The sequence below is a fragment of the Tiliqua scincoides genome, chromosome 11 (genome assembly GCF_035046505.1).
Source record: "Tiliqua scincoides isolate rTilSci1 chromosome 11, rTilSci1.hap2, whole genome shotgun sequence".
NCBI lineage: Eukaryota > Metazoa > Chordata > Lepidosauria > Squamata > Scincidae > Tiliqua > Tiliqua scincoides.
The window spans coordinates 14,194,378-14,220,515 of NC_089831.1; the positions used below are offsets into that span (position 1 = coordinate 14,194,378).

General features: G+C 48.6%; 1 protein-coding gene across 2 annotated transcripts in view; it reads left to right on the forward strand.

The window, feature by feature from the left end:
- ROBO4 (roundabout guidance receptor 4) overlaps positions 1 to 26,138 on the forward strand; it is a 66,299-nt gene that overhangs the window by 29,751 nt on the left and 10,410 nt on the right. For both annotated transcript variants that reach the window (XM_066639721.1, XM_066639723.1), the window contains exons 14-17: positions 534 to 878; positions 3,624 to 3,737; positions 11,621 to 11,759; positions 19,376 to 19,615. In XM_066639721.1, the coding sequence (XP_066495818.1) occupies positions 534 to 878; positions 3,624 to 3,737; positions 11,621 to 11,759; positions 19,376 to 19,615 (838 nt within the window). The remainder of the gene's footprint in view (positions 1 to 533; positions 879 to 3,623; positions 3,738 to 11,620; positions 11,760 to 19,375; positions 19,616 to 26,138) is intronic.

The following is a 26,138-nucleotide window of genomic DNA, read 5'->3' on the forward strand; positions in this document are numbered from 1 at the left end:
GCAGGATGCAGTGCATGCCCCATGGCACAGCTGTACCGGCACTGGAAAATTGGATAGGACTGGGCTCCCAGACATTTGTAGCTGGCCTTTCCATCCCACAAGGCTCATGTTTGGTTTACATACCTTCTTCTTGTCACAGTTGGTGGATCTCTGAGAGGGGTACAGTTAGCTTTTAATTCACAGTTGGCTGCCCTATTGGAACATGGCTGCCATTTCTTTCAGAAATGGTTCTGGAAGGCAATATATTGAGGGATGATGAAGGGGTTGACAATTGGGTGTTGTTTAGGGCCAAAGTAGACTAGACGCTAGAGGCGTCCTGGTTCAACTGACTCTTGTCAAGGTTGCAGTGGGCGCACATGCCCGATCTTGTCTGATCTCGGAAGCTAAGCAGGGTCAGGCCTGGTTAGTACTTGGATGGGAGACCGCACGGGAATACCAGGTGCTGTAGGCTTATACCATAGTCTTTCGAGACTGAAGATTGCCAACCAGTGGGCACCAATTCTTAGTTTTCATGCTTTCTCTTTTTCCTGTAGTGGTGTCCTTTGACAGGCAGAGCCAAGCATCCCACATGCAAACAGTTCCACTGGTACCTGATAGCGGCAACAGCAGCCTGTACGGAGCCCTCTATGTGGATCTTCCAGCGAAAGATTTGAGGACCTTCTACAACACCCCCCTGCCTCATTTTTCTAACCCCAGTTTGCATACAGTGGAATTGACACAAGCCACTGATCAGAGGCTTGTGCCTCGCTGCGGCCAGAATTTGAGGGCAGACAGTGCCAATGTCAACGGGGCAACTCAACAGGAACCACAGAAGGCAGCTGTTCCTCTAGTCCCAAATCTTGTGCCACAGGAGTCCTGGGAGAAAAGCAGCAAGAAAGGTAAGATCCCCAGTTAAGGGCTGGGAATGACCACAGAGTCAAAATAATAAGAGTTTTGGTGGCATTAATTTTTCACATTAATTCACTGCCTTCCTCCAAGAAGCTCAGGACAGTGAATGCAGGTCCTCTCCTTCCTCACTGGCTGCACACCAACCCTACTGAAAAATGGGGCCTGGCCCAAGGTCACCTAGTAAGCCTCATGGCTACGTGGCAACTTGAACCCAGGTCTATGCCTAACACTGTAACCCCTGCACAACAGCGACTTGCATAGAAGCAGTAGATGTAGCATTTGTGGCTGGGGAGCCAAGCGGCAAATTGGAACTCTCCTGGTCTAAATCTGCCTTAAACTAACCAGGTGACCTTGGGCAAGTTGCTCCCTCTCAGCTTCAGCTGCAATACATAGGAGTAAAAAAACCTAGTCTCCCTGCTGGGTTGTTGTCAGGAGTGCAACAATACAAGCAAAGCGGTTTGGAAGCTCAAAAGTCACTAAACAAATATTCAATACTATTATCTTGGTTGCCAATTTTTTCGTGGCAAGGCTCCTATGCCTAAAACACCTATGTAGCACTCAGCATTTTGGCAGGTGTGGTCTTAGCCTCTCATGAGTGTCTGCACCCTGCCAGCTGTCAGTGATGCAGTGTCTTTAAAACCACATCACTGAGCCATTTGGGTGCGAACAGGAGTGTGTTTCATTCTCAGAAAGAGGGATTTGCGCTAGGTCATATCTCAATGCCACGTAGATTCCTGGGGCAGAGCAGATGTAGATCAGCCAGTGGTGTCGCTAGGGGGGATGCGGCCTGCACCGGGTCATGTGCACAGGGGGAGGGGCTGACACCACTAAGGGCCAAAATTTTTAAAATCTTGGTATTTTCAAATACCATCATATTATATATCATTTGATGTGTAATTTCATGCAGAATGCAATGAAATAAACAGCATTGGCATATGTCTATTCTATCAAAAGATACAGCCAAAAAACCCGTGGGGAGGGGTGATGGTGTTGCCCCACCCACTGTATATAATATAATATAATATAATAATAATATACAGTATTTATATACCGCCTTTCTTGGTCTTTATTCAAGACTTTATTCAAGGCGGTTTACATAGGCAGGCTTATTAAATCCACGCAGGGATTTTTACAAATTGAAAGAAGGTTCTTTCTTTCAAGAACTCTACATTCAAGGTGTTACACTCCGATCTGGTTTAACATTCTGGCCTCCATCCTCCCACGCTCCGAGCAGATGGAACAGCTCAGCTGCAGCTTGCCAGCTGCTTCAAGGTCGCACGGTGCCGGTGGCCTCGAACTGGCGACCTTGTGGATGTTAATCTTCAGGCAAATGGAGGCTCTACCCTCTAGACCAGACCTCCTGTATGGGAGGAGGTCCATTATGGGAGTGACATGCTGGCCTCCAGCACAGAGTGGTGCAAGCCCTAGTGATGCCACTTAGTTTAGCCCTCTCTACCTGGTGACAGTGTCTCCTATTCCCCACCCCCAGTGTCCACAGGGAAGCAAAGATTCTCGGAGGCCCTAATTGAATTATCTGCAAAGTTCAAAGTACAAAATTGAATCCTGTGACTCTTCATGGAATCTAATATCCAGACTAATTTGCTTGCCGGAGCTGCTAATTGCCAGGGGCGTTGCAGAGAGGCTCTTCCTTCCTGCTCCATCCCTGCAAAGGACACAGTGGGGGCTGGGTTGCTGGGATACAGCCTGGCAGCCCTGAAAGGCACCCCCCCGTCCCCTTGCTCTTTGGCTGAGCCTTTGCCGCTCTGGCAGGAACACTGGTCTTTGCATTCAAGTCAGGCCTTGTGCATTGGAGCCAATTATGGAAATGGCTCTCCAGTTCCCGGGAAAACTTAATGCACACCAAAGGCCCATTAAGGTGAACGCCTTCCACGGGAGACCTGCGGTTGCGCCCCAGCTTGAGAGCAGCATGCTCATCACTTGCGCTGTTGAGTCTCCAAGCCTCCTCTGGTGGCCTTCAGGAATGCGTATATCTTTCAGCATTCCAAAGATGGAAACAGATACACTTGCAAAGCCCCTGCTCCCTTGCCAGGAATTGCTGCCAAAGCTACCCGCCCTTCCATCATTGCACATTCTTGACGGCTGTTCTCTCTCTGCTGCTTTCATTTGCTGGGCAAGAGGTTGCCCTTCATGGATTTAAGAGCAAAAAATGGCAGCGTTTGGACTGCAAGGAGGCCAGAGGGATCCTGACCCCAGGGCCTCCAAGAGGAATTTTATTTGGGGGAACAAAGTTTCTTTTAGGCTCCTTCTCAAAGGGGGAGAGGCGAAATAGAGCTGGGGGAGGGTGGCAATGGGGATGGGCAGAATAGGGGTGTGGGTAGGGTCAAAACAAGGCAGGGAGAGGGTGTTGGCAGCTGGAGTAATCTTTGGAGCCCAGGTCTACTGGGCTTCCCACTGTGGAGCCCAGGTCTACTTGGGCACGTGGCATTGGCAGCTAGATACAGTACCAGAAAAAACCAAACACACTTCTCTCTAAAGTCATTTTATGTATAGAAAATCATTGCAGAAAACTAGCACTGTCGTATTTAGGCACAGGCCCCCCCCTTGCCTGTTGCGATGCCCCTCGTGGTCTTGCAGCAAATGGTGCTGAAGGTTTGAGTGATGTGCAGATTGGGGATGGGAGGATTATCTAGGGACGTGACCCTCTTCTCTCCAGTACAATTTTCCCACTCTGATTTGCACCCTTCAGTTCTAACATGTGTTTTTTCTTCCCCCAGTACTACAGCAAGTACACAGCACCCCAATTCCGACATCTGGCTTTTCGACAGCCTGGAGCGACCGTGGCAGCCGAACCAGTGGGAGCCGCTCTGGAAAGCCCCACAGAATCGACGGTAGGAAGAGTAGCGACTCTTCCTTTGCTGCTCTTACCCAATGAAATTGATTGGGGAGATTGAGAGGAGACGTCTGGTGGTCTCCAAATGTAACATGGACCTTGGCTTAGATTACTTTAAGGTAGCAATTCCCAAGCTTTTTAAGCACCAGGATACACCACTTAAAAATAACACTCTTTCGGGACCCACCTGCTTTATCAGACTAAAAAAAAGTTTCATTTTACCAGCCGCTCAAGCCTCTTTTTTTAATCTTTTTACTTTGGTGGTGGTAGACACTTTCTGGACCATTTGAGCTTTCACATTCATTGGATTGGGACCATTCCGGTGATGTTGCACTCCCCTTGGCCTGCCCTTCGAAGTGAACTGAGGCACATTTGCATGCTCACAAGTAAAACGTGCACTTGCAGCTTAATTTCGGTTTCCAGTGGTCTCAATATGTTTTCCTTGTCAGCCATCAGTTTGTCCATTTTGCAACCCATGAGTTGCTCACCGTGCTCTCCTTGCGCCACCTTGGCATGGAGGATTCCATGCCAGAGCATCAACTAGAAAGCAAAGTGCTTGCTACAGGTGCTCTGCTTGGCGCCCCAGTGCTGTGTCCCTCCAGGGAAATTGGTCAACTTGCCCCAAGACCAGCCCTGTCACCCCTCTTCTTGCAATTGTCTGAAAGTAACTACCCCACTGAGTTAAACCATTAGTCCACCTTAGCAACACTGACTGTTCCCTGCTCTTCAGGGTTTTAGCCTGAAGTTTATCTCTGTTCTAAGTGGAATTGCTAGGAGGAAAAATCCATTATGGATTACAAGCCATGATGCATACGTGCAACCTCCTGATTTTAGAAATGGGCTATGTCAGAAGGCCAGATGCAAGGGAGGGCACCAGGATGAGGTCTCTTGTTATCTGGTGTGCTCCCTGGGGCATTTGGTGGGCCGCTGTGAGATACAGGAAGCTGGACTAGATGGGCCTATGACCTGATCCAGTGGGGCTGTTCTTGTGTTCTTATGCAGGGAAAGGCACCAGGACATAGGTTATGTCTTGCTGTCTTGTGTGCTCCCTGAAGTATTTGGTGGTCCACTGTGAGATACAGGAAGCTGGACTAGATGGGCCTATGGCCTGATCCAGTGGGGCTGTTCTTATGTTCTTATGAATTGAACCTTGGACAAAACAGATGCTCTTCCACTGAGCCACAACCCTTCACTGTAGCTGCTATATGTTCTGCAGCTAAATTCTTGATATTGCTCCTTGCAGGTCTTTTAAGAGAGCGACAGAGGGCAGCAGAGCTTTATCTGAAGTCATGGAAGGCACTTGGAACATTTTTTTTTTCTTTGAAGGTAGTGGCTATCATATGGCCTCTTCCCACTTGTTCTCGAGGAGGAGGCCAGCCAAGAATTTCCTGAAGATGTTGCTTTGGTATCTTAGGTATTGGATGGGTCTGTGTCTGATCTGTGGGCTTAAAAAATGTGATTGTATTTTAAATTTCTGTTGTATCATATGAAGCTGCTTGGTTTTTGTTTGGCAAAGAGCAGTCAGCTTGGGCCCTTGTGGGGTGGGGCCACAGCATAGAGGAGGGAGAGGTTAACCCTACAATGTAGTTTCAGTTGGCAGTGACACTTGAGGAGGACTTCTCTCTGGTGACACCTTTCATATGTGGAACTCAGTGTCACTGGAGGTCAGCTTGCCCGCTCCTTGTTGCCAGCTTTCTGACAGTGGCTGAAAACAGCATTTATTTTTGTTTAGTATTTAGGGTTTAGCTTGCTTGGCTTTTTTTTTGGGGGGGGGGGGAGGGATTGTATGCTGAGCTTTGTCTTGTTTTGCCTTGCAATTTTTTTTGCTGTGTTTGACTGTCACGACTCATTTTCCAAACTGCTTTTATTGTTTAGCTGAATTCTTCCCAGTTTTTAAGTAAATCTTGGGCATTTTGGCACCTCCCTATATACACTGTAATAAACAAGCACTGGAATGCTAACATGGTTGCAGTCTGGATCCCACCTACCTACTTACCTGTCCCCTTGATCTGCTGCTATTTGCCTGGAGAATGAAAGGCTCTCATTTGGCATGAATAAAAGCTTTCCATTTTCCTTCTCCAGGGCGGGCCCTTTCATGAGGTCAACTAATGCAGTTGCCTCAGGCAGATGATTTGTGTGTGTGGAGGCAGGGAAGCCTGCCTCCACCAGCCCACTCATCCCCACCGCTGCTCATTCTCCTCCCACTCACTGAATTGGAAAAGGAAGAAGGAGGTGAAGAGCAAGTTTGGAGGAGAAGAGAGTGGTGGGCTAGAGTGTTGCTCATTTCCTACACACTTCCTTGCTCTGTGCCCCTCTTTCTTTTCCAGTCCAGGGAGTGAAAGGAACCGAGGCTGGGCCCAACACCAGGTGGCTGGGGCAAGCTCACTAGCCCCACACATGTGCTGAAAGTCGCATCTCTTTTGACCTCTCAACAGTTATTGGAAATGGGTGCTCAGTATATTCTGGCCTGGCTGTGAGTCTGCCCTTTATTACAATTGTTCTTGTAAAGGAAACCTCCTGGTCAGATGAGCCTTGAGCCGACAGGCCAGCTTCCTTACGTAGGAATAGGCTCCTTTTTCGTAGGCCTTTCAAATGCTTAATGAGGCAGCAGCGTGGCTGCTGAGGACGCCTTGCCTTGTAAATGGTGTGAGCAGCCTCCGCCGTGCTTCTCCCTGGTGCCCCATGCCCATAAATCGTGCCCACTCATTCATGAGGTAGTGTCTGCGAGGAAGAGGCTAAATTGGACATTCTGGGAAAAGGAGCGGGACGGTTTCTGTCGCAGGCTAGGTGGCCAGTGGAGGTGTGTCTTCTTGCGAGCTGCTTTGGTGCTGGGAAGTTAGTTGATGCTTGTAGCAGAATCTGTTATCTTTTCCCCCAGATTGGACCACTTCAAATGGTGTAGCAGGAGGGCCTAAGAGACTGCAAAGCAGAACTTCTCTGGTTCAAGTTCCACATTGGCTGTGAATTTTCCCTATGTAGCTTTGGGCAAGCTGCTCCCTCTCACCCTCAGTCTTCCCTGTTTGCAAGTTCTTCTCTCTTTCCCCAACACTGCACCAGGTTCCCAGTTTACTGGACTGGTGCACCAGCCTAGTGTGCTGGGGACCTGGTGCAACTTCTCTTCCCTGGACTACTAGCAGACTGGTTGACTCACAGGCAGGCCTGCAGATGTCCCCTCTCCAAGGTCGTCCTGAGAGAATGCAGAGAGAGCCATCTGGGAGATCCCCATAGGTCATGGAGGAGTCTCAACTTGTGTGGGTTGTTCCCCCTTCCAGGGCTGCTGAGAGTTGGCAAAGGGCCTGGGCAAGATACCTGACTGGGCTCCTCCTTCCTAAATGCATTGGGTTAATACAAGTGCATTGAAAGTGGATTAAAGCTGTAGTGGAAATGCAGCACTGGATAGGCTGAGATTAAGGTACCCATATTTACTTTATAATAATTTTTTTGTTTTATACTGTATAGTTTGTTTTGTGATGGCCTGGGCCCCCTGGTAGCCCAGGCCCCAAGGATTTTGCCCCCTGTCCCCCCTCACCTCAAACCTGCCCCTCTTCCCCCCCTAGCCACCTGAGATGGCTCCCCAAGGCCCCTTGCATTATCACAGGGGAGCAAGCCCAATGGTTGTGCCCCCAAGCACCATATTATCCTCCACTAGTTCTGGGCTGCTGATGGCGTCTGGTCTGGATGCCTTTAAAAGGGGATTGGACAAGTTTCTGGAGGAAAAATCCATTACGGGGTACAAGCCATGATGTGTATGTGCAGCCTCCTGATTTTAGAAATGGGCTATGTCAGATGCAAGGGAGGGCACCAGGATGATGTCTCTTGTTATCTGTTGTGCGCCCTGGGGCATTTGGTGGGCCGCTGTGAGATACAGGAAGCTGGACTAGATGGGCCTATGGCCTGATCCAGTGGGGCTGTTCTTATGTTCTTAACTACAATTCCCAGGAAGCCTTGCAGGTCTCTTGTTATCTGGTGTGCTCCCTGGGGCATTTGGTGGGCCGCTGTGAGATACAGGAAGCTGGACTAGATGGGCCTATGGCCTGATCCAGCGGGGCTGTTCTTATGTTCTTAACTACAATTCCCAGGAAGCCTTGCAGGTCTCTTGTTATCTGGTGTGCTCCCTGGGCATTTGGTGGGCTGCTGTGAGATACAGGAAGCTGGACTAGATGGGCCTATGGCCTGATCCAGCGGGGCTGTTCTTATGTTCTTAACTACAATTCCCAGGAAGCCTTGCAGGTCTCTTGTTATCTGGTGTGCTCCCTGGGCATTTGGTGGGCCACTGTGAGATACAGGAAGCTGGACTAGAGGGGCCTATGGCCTGATCCAGCGGGGCTGTTCTTATGTTCTTAACTACAATTCCCAGGAAGCCTTGCAGGTCTCTTGTTATCTGTTGTGCTCCCTGGGGCATTTGGTGGGCCGCTGTGAGATACAGGAAGCTGGACTAGATGGGCTTATGGCCTGATCCAGTGGGGCTGTTCTTATGTTCTTATCCCTGTTTGGGCCAGTGGTGTCACTGGGGGGGGGGTGATGGCTGCACCCCCCTGCAGTTGATTCCCCTGGGGAGTGACACTACTACTGGTCAAAAATTTTTAAATCTTGATATTTTTGAATAACACCAGCGTGTTAATATGTCATCCTATGCATAATTTCATGCAGAATGCAGTGAAACAAACGGCATTTAAATATCTCTGTTGTATCATAGCCAACAACAACAAAAAAAAAGACAGCACGGGTAAGGCAGTGGTGCATCATCACACCCACTGCCCAGGGTGTTGTCCCATCCACTGCATGGGAGGAGGTCCATCATGGGGGAGATGTACTGGCCTCCTGAAGCGGGCGACGCGAACCCTAGTGATGCCACTGGTTTTGGCACAGGTTGTGCCCCTGTGCCCTGTAAAGCCCTGTATGTGGATCTGCCAGGGATCATGGCTATGCAGATGAAAGAACAGCACATGAGCTGGCTGGGGAAAGAATCCTGAATGGAAAGTGCAAGCACTCTGTAAGATGGTCATTCTGAGATCACCTTTGCAAAGAAGGGCACCTTCTTCTGCCTCACCTCTCCTGTGCCAGCTATGGAAAAGAAAGAGATTAGTCTAAGCCAGAGAAGGATTTGGAAAGAGAAATCAAATGCTGATGCATTCCTGGCAGGGAGAAGGTGTGTGTGTGTGTGGGGGGGGGGGGGGTGGGAGTCAGGTGAGCAATGCTTATGCACAGAAAAGGGGGGTATAAGCATGTGGTGACAGATAACATGGTTCATATTCACATGAAGGGGCTTTGGAATCCACACCGTAATCTGTTATTGGATCCCTCGAATGAATGACAGTCTAGATACCCTCTTTGCTGCCATGCTGTGACCCCCAGAAAGTGGCTCTGCTGGAGGGAATGGCCCTATTGGTTGTGATAGATGCCAGGGAGTGATTGCTGTAATCTCCTTTCCACATCCCTGCAGCTCAGGGAAACTAAGTGCCTGATCAATTTGTCCATAGAGATTCTGTCAGGCAGTTAATGTTTCTCTAGGTCTTTTTTTTTTCCTTTCCCCTGATGGAAGCATTAAGTTTTCCTTAATCTGAATTGGATCAGGCTGTCATAGGCAAAGGGGTTGGGAATGCTGCCTAATGACACTTGCAAGGAGAACATTATTCCTTGTTTCCTGCAAAAGGAAGGCCAGTGAGACAAAGCCACTGACAGCCTTGCTTCTGCCAGAGAGAGAGAGAGAGAGAGGAAGAGGTATCTACAACTACATCCCTGCTTCAAATGTGGGCATTGCAGGCCCTGCGTAGTCGATGAAAGTGTCGACCCAATGTGCGGCGGCAGTGAAGAAGGCCAGTTCTATGCTTGGGATCATTAGGAAGGGTACTGAGAACAAAACGGCTAGTATTATAATGCCGTTGTACAAATCTATGGTAAGGCCACACCTGGAGTATTGTGTCCAGTTCTGGTCACTGCATCTCAAAAAAGACATAGTGGAAATGGAAAAGGTGCAAAAGAGAGCGACTAAGATGATTACGGGGCTGGGGCACCTTCCTTATGAGGAAAGGCTACGGCGTTTGGGCCTCTTCAGCCTAGAAAAGAGGCGCCTGAGGGGGGACATGATTGAGACATACAAAATTATGCAGGGGATGGACAGAGTGGATAGAGAGATGCTCTTTACGCTCTCACATAACACCAGAACCAGGGGACATCCACTCAAATTGAGTGTTGGGAGAGTTAGAACAGACAAGAGAAAATATTTCTTTACTCAGCGTGTGGTTGGTCTGTGGAACTCCTTGCCACAGGGTGTGGTGACGGCATCTGGCCTGGTCGCCTTTGAAAGGGGATTGAACAAGTTTCTGGAGGAAAAATCCATTACGGGGTACAAGCCATGATGTGTAAGCGCAACCTCCTGATTTTAGAAATGGGCTATGTCAGAATGCCAGATGCAAGGGAGGGCACCCGGATGATGTCTCTTGTTATCTGGTGTGCTCCCTGGGGCATTTGGTGGGCTGCTGTGAGATACAGGAAGCTGGACTAGATGGGCCTATGGCCTGATCCAGTGGGGCTGTTCTTATGTTCTCCTTCAAATAGCGCAGTTATTCTCAAACTGGGGGTAGAGACCCATTTGGTGGTTTGCGATTCAATTTCAGGTGGGTCTCATGGCATGTAGCTCAGCCGCAATTGAAAATACAGAGCTGAAAATACAGGGTAGAGAGCTGCTGGGCAGGGCTGGCTCCTGGTGGGAGAGAGGCCTGGTGCTTTGCCCTGAAGAGGTGGGAAGATGGGACCCTGGGAAGGAGGGAGGTCTGTGTGGTTGGTGAAGGATCCAAGTCTGCATTCTGTTTTGATTTCGAAGCTGGAATGTTTGAATTCTGAGCTATGCAATATAACAGCACACGTGTGTTGTGTAACGGTACCTCTGGCTCATCATGGCTTAGGTTTGAAGCCTAAATTGAAGATGTCGCTTCCACCATGACATCACTTCCAGGTTAATGACGTCACTTCTGGTGGGTCCCGACAGATTGTCATTCTAAAAAGTGGGTCCTGGTGCTAAAAAGTTTGGGAACCACTGAAATGGTGGCACTGATGCTCGAGCGTCCATCTGTTTCAAAGTAAAATAGGATCAGACAAAAATAAGAGGTTTCTGACTCCTTGGCTGTCTTGTGTGCTTTCGAAAACAAGGTAAATGTTTAGAAATGCACACTTGCGAATCTGCAGAATAATGAAGGCTGTTGAGCTCAAGTGTCAGACCCAAGCCACTTTTTATTATGCAAGCCTTGTTCAAAAATTATGTCCCCCCTATGTATTCCTATATACGTAAGAACTTTCTGATAGCATGAACTCCATAACTTTCTGATACTATGAACAACACATCCCAGCATTATGTGTTGATGACGCCCCAGCCTCATGTAATTAATCTGTGGAACTCCTTGCCACAGGATACGGTGATGGTGCCTGGCCTAAAAACCTTTAAAAGGGAATTGGACAGATTTATAGAGGAAAGGTCCATCACAGGTTACATGAGAAGTAGGCTGTCTCTGATTGCCAGATGTAAGGGAGTGGCAACAGGATGCAGATATCTTATTGTCTTGTGTGCTCCTTGCGGTGCTTTGCGGCTGTGAGATGCACCTAGATGGGCCTTTGGCCTGATCCAGCAGGCTCTTCTTATGTTCTTACACTCCCTTGATCCATTGATCATGGGACACCCACGATTACACTCCCCCCAAATTTGGCTGCAACAAATACTAAACGGGAGACAACACCCCCATGATTGCTGACCTGGAGCATTCCGTTGTAATATCCACAGGGAGGCTCTCTCCTGTTCATGGCGCTGAGAACTCTGGGGTGATTTTGTGCTAGTGGGGAATGGCAGTGGATTAGCTGAACATAATTTGCCTTCTGTTTCCTTCCTAGGAGAAATGAAAAAAGTCTTGAAAACCTACAGCTCCCCCAAGTTTTTGCCCGTCTCGCAGACGGTTGTTGGCTTGTTGCCGCCGCCACCGCCAGTCCCTCCAGGCTTTCAAGCTTCCCGGGATGACAGCACCCAGCGAGAGTAAGAGTCGCTCTGAAGTGGCCTTGTAGTTTATCTAATTGCTTCTATTTCAAGATCCTCTTTCTGTCTCTTATTTAGGCTGTGAGCACTGGGAGATCTGAGGCTCCTTTCAGAAGAAACACTTAGGCCCATTTTTGTGTTTCTCAATGCCATCACCTTTTCTTCCCTCCCACACGCTCAGTAATGGGATCTCATGCCCACGCGCCAGCGTCTAATTCAGGAAGGGCAAACGTATTCTGGTGGTCTCTGCATCTTTGGAGCTTTCCGCAGTCCTAACACCCAGTTTCAAGGCAGAATTGCTGAACTTCCCTCTTTGGTTCAAGCTATTAAGGCACAAGGTCAAATAGGTCACTCATCTGTGATTCAGCGCATGTATGGCCATGTGATCTGGGAGAGAAATGCAACTGATGGTGATGATCTGAGATCTGAGCCTGAGTCTCTAAATGTAATTTTCACTTCAAAGCAATGGTGGGATTCCCTGAACTAGATGAGAGCAGTGGTCCTGACAAGATGGACATTGAAACTTGTCCCTCTTTTTCTCTTTGCATGTTCTAAATAAACCTTCTCTCAACTGCTATTTGCTCTGGGGTAGGGAAGGAATACAGGTAACTGTATTTGTTTCCCAGGAGTGGCCCATCCATTAGGCAATGTCAGACAGGTTGCATCAGTGGCAGATTCCAAGAGTGATGGATTTGGGGTGCCCTTCACCCAGAGAATGGCCTCCCTCCAGCCTGCCATAAATGCAACCCACACTGATCTGCTTTCCGTTCGCTAAAAACAAGCAGAAAGTGGGTCACCTGCCTCCTGACCTTGCTCCAAGCATAGTTTCTTCCAGCACAGAAGTGCAGGACTTCTAGTTTGATTGGCAGGCACCATGTGAATGAAGGCACTGCATTGAAGGGGACCATTCATGTGGTCCCTTTAAATCAAACCGGAAATCCTGCATTTCTGCAGCTGAAGAATCTGCATGGGAAGCAACTGCTTTTGTCGCTGTGCAGACATCAGACAGCAATCTGGGTCACGCCACCACTGGGAAAGCAATTCCTTGGATGGGTGATTTAGATTGGGTGGGAAAATGAGACAACCAAGTTGATGAGGAGTACTCTGCCCTCTGTATTGCTATTCCGGTCCAATTTGCACACATTCTTCTTTACTCAGCATGTGGTTGGTCTGTGGAACTCCTTGCCATAGGATGTGGTGACGGCATCTGGCCTGGATGCCTTTAAAAGGGGATTGGACCAGTTTCTGGAGGAAAAATCCATTACGGGTTACAAGCCATGATGTGTATGTGCAACCTCCTGATTTTAGAAATGGACTATGTCAGAATGCCAGTGCAAGGGAGGGCACCAGAATGCAGGTCTCTTGTTATCTGGTTTGCTTCCTGGGGCATTTGGTGGGCCGCTGTGAGAAGCTGTCCAGGAAGCTGGACTAGATGGGCCTATGGCCTGATCCAGTGGGGCTGTTCTTATGTTCTTAAAGATAACTTACTTCTAAAACCAGGATGATGCAGATAATTATCAGGGCTTGTAACCTGTGATTGACTTTTCCTCCATAAATCTGTCCAATCCTTTTTAAAGGCATCTAGGCCAGATACTATCCCCACATAATGTGGAAAGGAGTTCCACAAGTTAATTACATGCTGGGTAAAGAAATATTTTGTCGGTTCTAAGTCTGGTTAATCTGATTAACCAGAGAAGAGAGGCAGTTCTGTTTTCAAGTTGATACCCCCAACGGTGATATCAGCAGTTGGCCAACACAGGCACTGGCCAAGAGGACCCATCCTCAATAAGGGGCTCACCTGATTGGGTCAACCTTTGAACCCTTCCTCTATAAGTGGTAGCTGAAATGGAGATTGTGGCTCAGATCTGTTACCTGTAGTCATGGAGCCAGGCTATCTCTGTCATTCCAGAATTACTTCCTGGTTTTGCCTGTCTTTCGATGAGGAGACGATTGCATCTGTCTCAAGCCTTGCTCCTTGCTGACTCATCTTCTTTCGATCCTGCCAGGTGCTTTGGATAAATTGCCCATTGCCCCCTCTGGCACTGAGAAGGGAACCTCCACGCTTTGCATGCTAACCGCAGGTGCCCATATGATGGATCACCTTGAAAGGAAAAAAAAATGAATCCCGACCATACTTTTTCTATCCACTTTGCATTTAAAAAGCTACAAATCACAGTGAGAATCTGCGCCTTGCTCAGAGGGAGAGTTTTCACTTAATAGGGCAAGCCTCTGTACAAGTGCCCAGCTCTTTAAGTAAATGGACAATTATCATTCCAGGAAAGTAAATCAATCCATTAGTGAAATATCAGCTGACTCCATCCTTTTCGCTGCCCCCTGAATCCCACATTTATGAAGAGAAAACGTTGTCCTTGGATCTGTGCATGAAATAATTTCAGTGTCATTCTAAATTTATGGGCAATTACACAATAATTGGCTGCTCGATGGAAAAATACATTTTGTTGCGGAACAGATAGCGGCAGGGTTGGCTTCAGGGAGAGGCTGAGTTCCTTTACGCTTCCTGCCTGGTTGCATCGTAGGGCTGTGACAGCCTTGTGTTTAAGGCAAATGGATGTTTTGGGTGTGCATGTAATGGGAGGACTCATGTAATGGGAGTCCTTTCATGTAATGGGAGCCTTTCCATGAAAGGCTAACCAATTGAGCGTTGAGCGTTAGGAGAGCTAGAACAGACAAAAGAAAACATTTCTTGACCCAGCGTGTATTTAATCTGTGGAACTCCTTGCCACAGGATATGGTGATGGTGTCTGGCCTGGATGCCTTTCAAAGGGGATTGGACAGATTTCTGGCGGAAAAGTCCATCACAGGTTACAAGGCATGATGGGTATAGGCAACCTCCTGGTTTTTAGAAGTTGGCTATGTCAGAATGCCAGACGCAAGGGAAGGCACCAGGATGCAGGGATCTTGTGGTCTTGTGTGCTCCCTGATGCATCAGGTGGGTCACTATGAGATATAGGAAGCTGGATTAGATGGACCAATTGGGGACTCTTGGGGAGAGTTTGAGCTGCTCTAAGTTCTTGCGGGGGTGGGGGGAAGGCTCAGGGGGCCTGCAGGGGCTTGGGTCTACTTATCCGAGCCTCCTGCAGCTTCCTGGGGCTGCGGGGAGCCCAGTGTGACCGTCTGCAGGGCTCCCTGCAGCTTCAGAAGTGAAAGTGGAGCGACTGCGCTCCACTTCCACTTTAGCGGAGACGGGGTGAGATCTCTCCGCTTTCACTTTCAAAGCTGTGGGGAGCCCTGCAGAAGGTCACACAGGGCTCCCCGCACCCCCAGGAGGCTGCAGGAAGCTTGGGTAAGTGAACCCAAGCCCCTGCAGCCCCCCTGAGCAGCGTGATCCTGGGGATCACGCCGCTGCCGCCTCCCTGTCTCCAGGCTGCCCCTACCCCTTAAGGTGAAAGTGGCCAGGACCCACAGGCTGGGGTGTTGCAATGCCCTAGTTTGAAAAGCCCTGAGTTAGAGCAGCCTCAACAGATAGTCTCTACCTGTAGACCAGGGGTGGGCAAACTTTCAACTTTAGGGATCTTGGATCTTTTAACAATTGTGTAGGAGAGAGAATTTCAGCAGGTGCAGCTGGTCATCTCACAGATGACAAGTTGTACCTGCTGAAATTCTCTCTCCTACACAATTGTTAAAGGTCCAGGATCCCTAAAGTTGAAAGTTTGCCCACCCCTGCGGTAGACTTTCAGTGAGGCAAACCTACTACCCCTCGTGGAAACTGGTTCCATTGTTGAACTGCACTTACCATTATGAAGTTTCTCTTAGTGTTCAGCCAACGTTTCCACTCCTGGAACTTAAGCCCATTAGATCTCATCCTGCACTCTGGGTCAGTAGAGAACAAATCTTACTCCTCTTCTATGTACTAATCCTTTGGGTATTTTGAAGAGTGCTCACCAAAAGTACATGCTTGCTTTTAAAATGTTAGCGTTAAAGCCCCCTCTTCCTCCCATATACTCCTGACCCACTGCTATCTTGCTGCTTTGATAGATGAGCTGGTGGGTATATATGAATGAATATTTACTCTGCATTCAGCACATTTTCATTCATTCATAAGAAGTCACGAGACGACGAACCTGCCAACTTTTGCTTGAATGTCTCCATTTCTCATAAACTGATGGGAAGAATTCCTTTTTCCAAATGACTAGCCCAAAGCGACAAGGTGTCAAAAAGCACACCTTTGGATCCAATAGGATTCTGCATAGGACTAGATGGTACACAAAATATGTGTGTGTGTGTGGGGGGGGGGGGGAACTACTGAGAACGTGTTGCAAGTTCCCCGGCAGTTTGTAAAATCTAAAGATGGCGTATGGAAGGTTTTCATGCAGAGTTGAAGGGTGTGATATGGTTTCAAGAGATTTACAGGGCTGGGACGAAGGAAGCAAGCAAATAATGGTTGAAATATCCTGGAAGTATAAACACTGTGTGTTAACTTGCAGCATAAACCTATGTACTATCTACTCTGAATGAAGTCCCATTGTATTCAATGGGGCATGCTCTTAGATAAGGAGTGTATAGGATTTCAGCCTCAGTCCAGTTTCCAGGGCTAATGTGAAATTCGCAGTTTTCTTTCAAGGCAGAGGTCAGGGGAAAAAAGTAGATCACAAAGAGGACGTTCTATTCTCAAAGCAAGAGACAAATTTAAGGGAAATTCAACTGAAGCCAGTTTGAAAGCATATGGCTAGTGTTGAATTTGTCACCCTCAAAAGCAGAGTCTCATTATCTGGTAAAAGAAAAATCCTCCTCCTCAGTTCACCTTCGGTTCTCCTTCCGTAGCAGCCAATTTGATCAAATCTCAAATCTCAACATCAAGGCTGTCCGTGGCAGTCCATTAGATGAAAAGCCCCGACGTCCCATGTAGGGCAGTGCCTTTGTTAGGACAATAAAAAGCAAGGTTTTGAATCTTATAGGGTTCTTCATCAGGCTGGATAGCAAGCAAAAAAGGGAGAGGAGAAGGCCTTGGTCTATTTTGGATTGTGAGTTTTCCATCTAATGAACCAACATCAGGGCTGACTTCGGGGTCAGTTGAACAAATTGCTCTCAACTGTATCCTGCACCTAAGGGCCTCTGCACTAGAGCAATCTGCTCTAGATCTGTTTGGTCCGTTAACTCACATGCACTTTTTAAGTGCACATTTGGGTTCCTTTCCATTCATAGAGATAGAGATATCAATAAAATTTATTATAGATTTTCTAAGGGCGCAATCCTTATGTCAGTGCTTTCCAGTACTGGCACAGCGGTGCCAATGGGACGTGTGCTGCATCCTGCAGTTGGGTGTCACTCACAGAAGCCTCCTCAAAGTAAGGGAGTGTTTGTTCCCTTACCTCAGAGCTGCATTGCCCTTATGTCAGTGCTGGAAAGCACTGATGTAAGGGGTGAGGATTGTGCCCTAAGAGTCTACAGATCTTGGCTGTGAACCTGGGGCCCTGCAAAAAAGAAAAGTTTCCAGTTGGGCCTCGCAGCTCCTAAGCCTGTTTCTGATGACAATAGTCATCTGGTGTGCTCCCTGGGGCATTTGGTGGGCCACTGTGAGATACAGGAAGCTGGACTAGATGGGCCTATGGCCTGATCTAGTGGGGCTGTTCTTATGTTCTTATGCAGGGAAAGGCACCAGAATGTAGATTATGTCTTGCTGTCTTGTGTGCTCCCTGAAGTATTTGGTGGTCCACTGTGAGATGCCGGAAGCTGGACTAGATGGGCCTATGGCCTGATCCAGTGGGGCTGTTCTTATGTTCGTATGTCAATGGGATGTTGTGATTTCTCTCTAAATTAGGGTTCTAATATAGCATTCCTTGACTTGACTGAACATAATCTTTCTTGTGGGGTAAATGTTCCTAGGACACAGAGTTTCCTTTCATTCATTTCCATCTTCATTCCCTCCCAGGCTACAGGGAAGATCTGCAGACTTGGGGGTCTGTTAACTGTTTTGCAGTCGAAACTCGGAGTGTCTCAGGAAGGCTAGAAATCCCCTCCATCTTCCTCCCCCTTTCCATTTCTCCTCCTGTCTCGCACATTGTCAGAGCAGGAGGAAGTGGCTCTAAACTGCAGGTGGCAGGTGGCAGACACCATCCATTTACATGCTGTCGCCGAAGGACCGAGCGGAGGTGGGGAGGAGGGCTGAGGGACTGCGGTGGGGGTGATGGAAGAGCCCCTGTGCGGAAATGGACTCGGTTCATTTAGTGGAATCACTCAAACAATCTGGCAGGGGTGTGAGGGATGGAAGCAGCCTGAAGTCACTTAGAAGGCTGGAGCTGGGCCAATGCAGGAAGAGCACCCCATAGCAGGGCTGGCTTTGTCATCAGGCTCTCATAAACTAGACTGGAGCATCTCTCTCTCTCTCTCTCTCTCTCTCTCTCTCTCTCTCTCTCTGTGGGGGGAGGGGAGGTGGCAGCACATGTCTTCAAACTTTGTAAGCTGCCGTCACTGCAGTTTCTGTACTGTTGCCTTGGAGGGCAAGGGCTCTGCTTGGTATAGCTTAAGGCCAACCAGCTGAAAAGGAGCCGGCTGGAAGCAAATGGTGCATGACTGTGAGAATGAGAGAGCATCACAGCTCTGAAAACCACCTTGCAAGGTGTTGCCAACACCTGCCAGGTGTTAGGGCCGGCTGCCAGACAGCACTGCAGCTGCTCTGCTACGGCGTGGTCTGAAGGCATATGACACAACCACCTTGCTGGAGCTAAGCTGGGCTGGGGCTGATCAGTGCCTGGATGGGAGGCAGGGAGAGAGTGAGATTCGGCCATGATCCTCTGCAGCTGTCAAGCTGGGTCCAGCTAAAATGAGTTCTAGCCACTGGCTTTCAAGGGGCGTGGAGCAAATTCGTGGTCTGTAAATGGCTATATGAGCCCTGTTGGATATCTGGAACCTCGGTATTCAGAGGCGGGTTGCCTTTGAATGCATCTTTGGGCAGGCCAGATTTAAAAACAAATATCTGCCTGCAGAGCTGCTGCCAGTCACTGTTGAAGATACTGAGACTGATGGACCGATATCTGACTTGGTATGGCAGCATCCTATGTACCTATCTGGTTGGCTAGTGTGTGAAAGTCTTCCCCTCCCATCCCGTGTGTAGTAATTGGACTGAGCATAAGCGCTGCTGGATGAGACCAAAAGCCCATCTAATCCCACATCTTGTTTCCCTACAATGCCAGCCAGGTGCCTTCGGGAAGCTCAGAAATGGGAGATGATGAAGGCTCACCTCACTTCTGCTATTACTCCCCTGCAACTGGTATTAAGCAGCCTCTGAAATCTGAATGTAGCATCTTGTGATCTTGTCTAGTGGCCTCCCTGAATTTATCTACAGTCATCCCCCTTCACAGCTATTGGGTGTTGTCACATCTTGTGGCAGTGAATTCCAGTGGCTGATGGCGCTCTGTATGAAGAAAAATGTCCTTTTGTCCATCCAAAATCTCCCACCAGTCTGTCTCATTGGCTGTCCAGTGGTTCCTGTTCTGTCTGCCAGGGAGGAAAAAAACTTCTGACTGCCTCCTCCACACCAGACATTTCATAAGCCTCAGTTGTGTCTGTTTGTTCCTGTCCCCTGTCTGCGGGGGCAGATTCTGCACAAGGGACTGAAGCCCAGAGGTTTTGACTGTTGCTGTTTCTATGCTTTGCAGATGCACCTGCACTTGTTACCTGGAGCCTCCCATAGATTTGGAGCCCCAACCACAGGTCAAGGATGCCCCACAGGAAGCCAGTGAGTCCCTGGAGGAAAACCCTGCCACCCCTACATTGCCTTACAGCCGCCTCTCCGCAGCATCCATTTCCATATCCTTCAATGACGATGGGGAGACCGTGCTGACCCCAGAGGAGGTGGCCGAATACCTGGAGCTCAGTGAGGAGGCAGAGAGTCAAAGGTAAAGGGATGCACAAGAACAATGAAGGTGGCATCCTGAGTCAGACCATTGGGCTATCCAGCTCAGCTTTGTCGGTGGGTACAAACTGCAAGAAAGGAGATCCTGGTTGGATATAGGGAAAAAATTCTTGAAGGGTAAGGGCAGTTCACCTGCTGGAGATGTTCTAGGACAGCAGTTCCTAAACTCCTCTGGAGTTTTGGGATCCAAAACTGGAAGTGGTTTCCGATTACTTTTTATTCTCAAACTGAGGCTTTGGGAGCCCTGCGGAGGGTTCTGCGGGGCTCCCCACACCCCTGGGGGCAGGTGCTGCCCCCCATCAGTCCCACCAGTGGTGCAATCCTGGGGATTGCATCACTGCCTTCCTCTGCCCCTAAGGGGCCAGAGGCAGGGCTTCTCAGGCTGGTGGAGGGGTCGGGGGTCATGTGGCACCTCAGCTCTATTAGGATTTCCTGTTATAGGCAGGCGGTTGTACTAGATGACCTTGAGGGTCTCTTCCAGTTCTGTGATTTTATGAACACTGACTGGCAGGGATCTTTCCAAGCCCTACCTGGAGATGTCTGGGATTGAACTGGTGACCTTCTGCATGGAAAAACAGGCACTCTGCCACTGAACTGTGGCTCCACAGGCTGCAGGCTTGCATGATGTTACCCGTGAAAAGAGGCACTGCTGCCAGGAGAGATAAATGAAGTGCCTGATCCTAACCGCATTATTTCTCAAATTCTATTAATTTCATTTGGATTTACTTCCAAGTCTGCAGTATTTATGATGGAAGGCTTAAGCTCCTCCCCTTGGTGCTTCATTCTGACTGAGGGTGGCTCTTGTTGGCTTCCTTCAGTCTCGGAAGACTATGGTATCGCACTCTGAATAGTGTTCTGGAACAGAGCGTCCTCTCCAGTGCGCGAAGCCTGGGTCAAGTAGGTATGGAGGATAGACTGTTACCCATGCAGCAAATCCCCCCTCTCCACGTCGCTGAAATGGTCCAATGGAAAGGCAGAGGCCAATACGGTTGGTTCCAGCGACGTTGCAGGAGTTGCCAGAACGTGACTGTGTTCAGCCATGAACTGCTGTTTAGAGAGTGGCTAAGAGTAGGGATTTGGGTGCGAATCTCACCACTGTTGTGATTTCATGAGGTGTCCTTGGGCAAGACAAGTCATTGTCTCACAGCTCAATTCTCTCTCTCTCTCTCTCTCTCTCTCTCTCTCTCTCTCTCTCTCTCTCTCTCTCTCTCAATATGAGGATTTTAATACTAGTCTATCTTGCAGTCATTAGGAAGTTTCCTGACACCACGCGTGTCATGCATTTGGAAATCTCCAAAACCACTGTATAAATATACGAACGTTATTACTGACATTGCCAGGGCAGATGCAGCCAGAAACCTGAGATTTTTGGAGATGCTGTCAAAAAAATAAATAAATGAAAAATAAATTCCTGGCAACCTTTGAAAATGGGGTGGGGGGGGGGAGATCTGGCACCAGGTGAAACGTTGAGAGAAATAGAAATACCATACAAGTGTTTCTGATGTAAGAACAGCTCACATAACTACATAAGAGATTGACAAGGTCCCCCTTTGTACATAGCCAGGTGTGCAGGGCTTGAGTCATTTCTGTGTCATGTTTCACTGCTCATTATAGAGTGAATCTATAAATGGATAGAAATGCCTTTTTAGAGCCTTGGTAGTGGAGCTTCTCTCAGTTAAGTGGATAATCATCACCACTGCTGCTTAGTATTATATTAAGTCTAATAATAGTCTGTCACCCCTGGGGGCTGGGGGATAAGAATAGGCCCTCAGTTTGGCTGTACTTGTTGTAAGAGGCGACTAAACAACCACCGGGTAGATGGGACTCATCCGCCTGGGAAGGCAGCTCATCTGAGAAGGAAAACTCTGATCCCAAACCTCCACTCCCTTGTGGCTACATCCGGTTATGGAAAAGGCTTCAGGAGTCAACCTCGAGGCAAAATCCGGAGCCGGAGTCCCTGAGGCAGTTCGTGGCTGAACACAGTCATGTTCTGGCAACTCCTGCGATGCTGCTGGAACCAACTGTATTGGCTTCTGCCTTTCCATTGGACCATTTCAGCGACGTGGAAAGGGGTTTTTACTGCATGGATAACAGTCTATCCTCCATATCTACTTAACCCAGGCTTCGTGCTCTGGAGAGGACATTCTGTTCCAGAACCACTATTCAGAGCGCAATACCATAGTCTTCCGAGACTGAAGGATGCCAATGATTATATACTGCTCTTCACCAAAAAGGTTCAGAGGGTGGCTGACAGGTCAAATTAAATAACTAAGAGCCCAATTCTGTTCAACTTTGCAGCTATGATGTAGCTGCTGTGCAGCCTCAAGGTAAGGAAACAAATATAGGTTGAGTATCCCTTATCCAGAATTCAGAAGTAACAGAATATTCTGAAATATGGAATTTTTTTGAGCACCAGCATGACTTATTTTTTTTAACTTTTCTGCTAAAGCAGGGGTGTCCAAAGTTTTTGGCAGGAGGGCCACATTGTCTCTCTGACACTGTGTTGGGGGCCAGGGGTGAAAAAAGAATTAATTTACATTTAAAATTTGAATAAATTTACATAAGTTTACATAAATGAATATATTAAAGATGAACTTATATGAATGATTGAAGGTCTTGCAATAGCTCAAGGCCTATAAAAGGCCTGGCACAAAGCAAGGCTGGCCTTTCCTTTGCTGCCGCTATCTCATCACAGATGTGAATCAGCAAGCAGTGGAGGGAGCCCTCATCCCACAGCTCATGCGAGAGGTCATGCTGAGAGCAGTTGTGCCGGGCCAGTGCGGGTTCCAACAAATCTCCGAAGGGCCAGAGGCTCAGTGGAGACTGGGGGCTCCCTGCGGGCCGCATTGAGAGGCCTCGAGGGCCACAAGTGGCCCCAGGGCCAGGGTTTGGGCACCCCTGTGCTAAAGGAATAAAATCACAAACTGTGTTTCATGCACAAAATTATTAAAAAATATTGTATAGAATTCCCATCATGCTATGTGTGTAAGGGGTGTATGGAACATGATATGAATTTTGTGTTTAGACTTGGGCCCTGTCCCTAAAATCTCTCATAATCTGATATCCACAAAGCCTCGAGTTCTAACCACTTCGGATATGGGATGCCTGACTTGTATTCTCTTACCTGAATGAGGCCTCCATGACCAGCTCTGCATCTCAGCATGGCATGGCATCAGCATTGGAAAGTTGGATAGGATTGGGCCCTCAATGGTTTCCTCTCCCCAAAGGGCTCAGAATCTTAAAAAAGCAGAAGCAACGGCAGTAAACACCCAACAGCGAACTGGTTACTAGGAAAGATGCTCTGCTGGGGAGCAATGAATGGTTGCTCTCCCCCTGGTCAGTATAACAGGGCATCATTTTCAAAAGTGCCCCTTTCCCCAGTTGCCAGGGATCATTGTCACTGTTGGCATGGGGATGCACTTGGCAGACTTCATCCAACCTCCATAGCTGAGAAGCTCCCAGAACAACACTGTAGAAAAAGGAGCATTGCTGATCTTGTTTCAATCTCTCTTGTCTTCCAAGGGAGGTCTTCTGACACACATGGCCCCCCTTCTTTTATCCTCACAACAACCTTGTGAGATAAGAGGGAGAGTCCCACGGGCACCCAGTGAGTTTCTCTACCCGAGTGGTGATTTGAACCCAGCTCTCTCTAGACTGACATTCTAGCCACTACGCCTCACTGCCCATTTGATTGAGCTGCATAATCCCCAGGGAATTCATGTCAGTTTGCAACAGAACTTCCCTGGGGATTATGCAGCTCAATCAAATGGGCAGCGAGGTGTAGTGGCTAGAATTGTGCAGGAGTATTAACTGTATCTCTCCCCCACCCCCAGGACAATATCCAGATGCCAGTATATGAGTCACTTGTGTGCTCCACTTCATTACCTTCCTGGCGTGTGTGACGGTCTGTTGCGGCCCAAGCTGGCTCCAAGCATCTTACCTTGGCAGACAGGCAAGAGTTTAGGGACAACCCGAGACCTCAGGAGAGCATGGCACAGCCCCGCCACAGCCTTGTGGGAAAGGCAAAGACTGAGCCAAGGGCCTCTGCATCCTTTGCTTACCAGGAGAAGGATCCTGGACTGCAATTAACTAATGCACTAAAACTGCAGCCTCGGCAGTTTCAGGACAGCTTGCCCCACAAGGCTGACTCTTTACACTTTTGTAATTGGGGCTGGGACACAGCAGAGCTGAGCTTTACGGGAAGCACGTTGATCCCACGAAGATAATCACAGCTCCATTTAGAGCCTAGGTGGGCCAGCTGCCTGCCAGCTTAATAGGTTCTCAGCAATCTTTAACAAGCCTCAGCCAGTCTTGCATGCCAGCTGCCTGGCCTCCAGACTCCAAGCCACGTCTACTCCTGAGGTATGGGGGGAAAAGCACTAGCCTGCATTCCTCTCCTCTAGCATGGAGTCTACAGTTATTGCAGTCTCAGCTGGATGCCGACGCATTCTCGGCATCACCTGGCAGGACAAAGTTCCAGACAACACAGTCCTGGAACGAGCTGGAATCCCTAGCATGTATGCACTGCTGAAACAGAGATGCCTGCGTTGGCTTGGTCATGTTGTGAGAATGGATGATGGCCGGATCCCAAAGGATCTCCTCTATGGAGAACTCGTGCAGGGAAAGTGCCCTACAGGTAGACCACAGCTGCGATACAAGGACATCTGCAAGAGGGATCTGGATGCCTTAGGAGTGGACCTCAACAGGTGGGAAACCCTGGCCTCTGAGCGGCTCGCTTGGAGGCAGGCTGTGCAGCATGGCCTTTCCCAGTTTGAAGAGACACTTGGCCAAAAGTCTGAGGCAAAGAGGCAAAGAAGGAAGGCCCTTGGCCAGGGAGACAGACCAGGGACAGACTGCACTTGCTCCCAGTGTGGAAGGGATTGTCACTCCCAAATTGGCCTTTTCAGCCACACTAGACTCTGTTCCAGAACCACCTTTCAGAGCGTGATACTATAGTCTTTCGAGACTGAAGGTTGCCAACATAGCATAGCTGGAAGAACCTAAAAAACTGCCTTGTAAAAAATGTGATATCTATGGTCAGCCCAGTATTCTCAGGAGTGTCAGATGGTAGGAAATGGAATTGATTCACTGTGCATGGCTGCTCAGAAGTAAGCTCCATTGTGTTCAATGGCATTTATACTCCCAGTGTGTCATTACTCTGTGGAACTACTTGCCACATGATGTGGTGATGGCACCTGGCCTAGCTGCCTTGAAAAGGCGATTGGACAGATTGATGAAGGACCCCACAGGTTACAGGTCATGATGACTATATGCAGCCTCTGAGCTTTAGAGTTAGCCTATCACTGAATGCCAGATGCAAGAGAGTGGTAACAGGGTACAGGCACGCTGTTGTTTTCACTGTTCCCAGAGGTATCTGGTGGGTCACCGCAAGATATAGGAAGATGGACCAGGCTAGATGACCCTTGGCCTGATCAAGCAGGGCTCTCCTTACGCACCATAGGATTGAGGCTTCTGTCTAGCTTAACTTAAGCATGCACAATAAGCACGGTGACAATTTGCACTGAAAAGTTTTGAGGATGGCAAAAACTACTTTGGAATGTGAAATTGACCTTATCCAGAGGTCAAACATGGGGAGAGAGAGGGGGGGAAAAATGGTTGGCAACCTTCAGTCTCGAAAGACTATGGTATAAGCCTACAGCAACCAGTATTCCCAGGTGGTCTCCCATCCAAGTACTAACCAGGCCTGACCCTGCTTAGCTTCCAAGATCAGATGAGATCCCGAAAGAGTTTCACCAAAACCCTCCTTCTGATCTCTTGATTCTGTCTTATTTGTCTCTTTCATTTGGAAGAGGAGCTTCAAGTGGCAGGGCTTTGTATTCATGTGCTCACCTTGGGGTAAGCTTCACAAAACAGTTGCCCTCTCTTTCTTTTGCTGCTAGGCTGCCCTTTTCAAACTTTTTGGGCCTTCAGATGGCATGTGGGCTGATGGCGGTGACGATCCAAAGTCAGTTGCATTCTCTGATTTCATTTCCGGCCCCTTTGGGAGGGGCTTCGATTCAAGAGGGGGCTGGGGAGGGGCAAGACAAGCAGCCGTGCAAGCCTACATAATACAGGTATAAGAGTAGACCACCACAACCGCATAAATGTTCTCTTGAAATGTCACCAGGTTCAAGAGCTTCATTGATGCCGGTAGTAAAAACCCTCCATTGACAATGGCCAGATCTGCTTTCAGCTGCAATTTGGGAGGGAGGTGGCTTAGAGCAGCCTTGTGGGCCAGAGCTGGAGGAATTGGTAGATGCATGTGTGTGTGGAGGGGGCGGGTGGGGGGTAGGATTCCTTTCTGGAATATCAGGACGATGTGGCTTTCTTGGAACAGATTGCTGAGTAAGGCCAGGAAGAGGGAAGGGAAACAAAGCTATGCTTGGTTGCTTGCAGTCTTTGCTGAAATTGACCTTGTAATTTAACTGGGGCAATATTCCTGAAAAGAAGAGACATGCACACAAGTTGCTCATTATGGCAAACCTTCATTGCATTGGAATGGAATG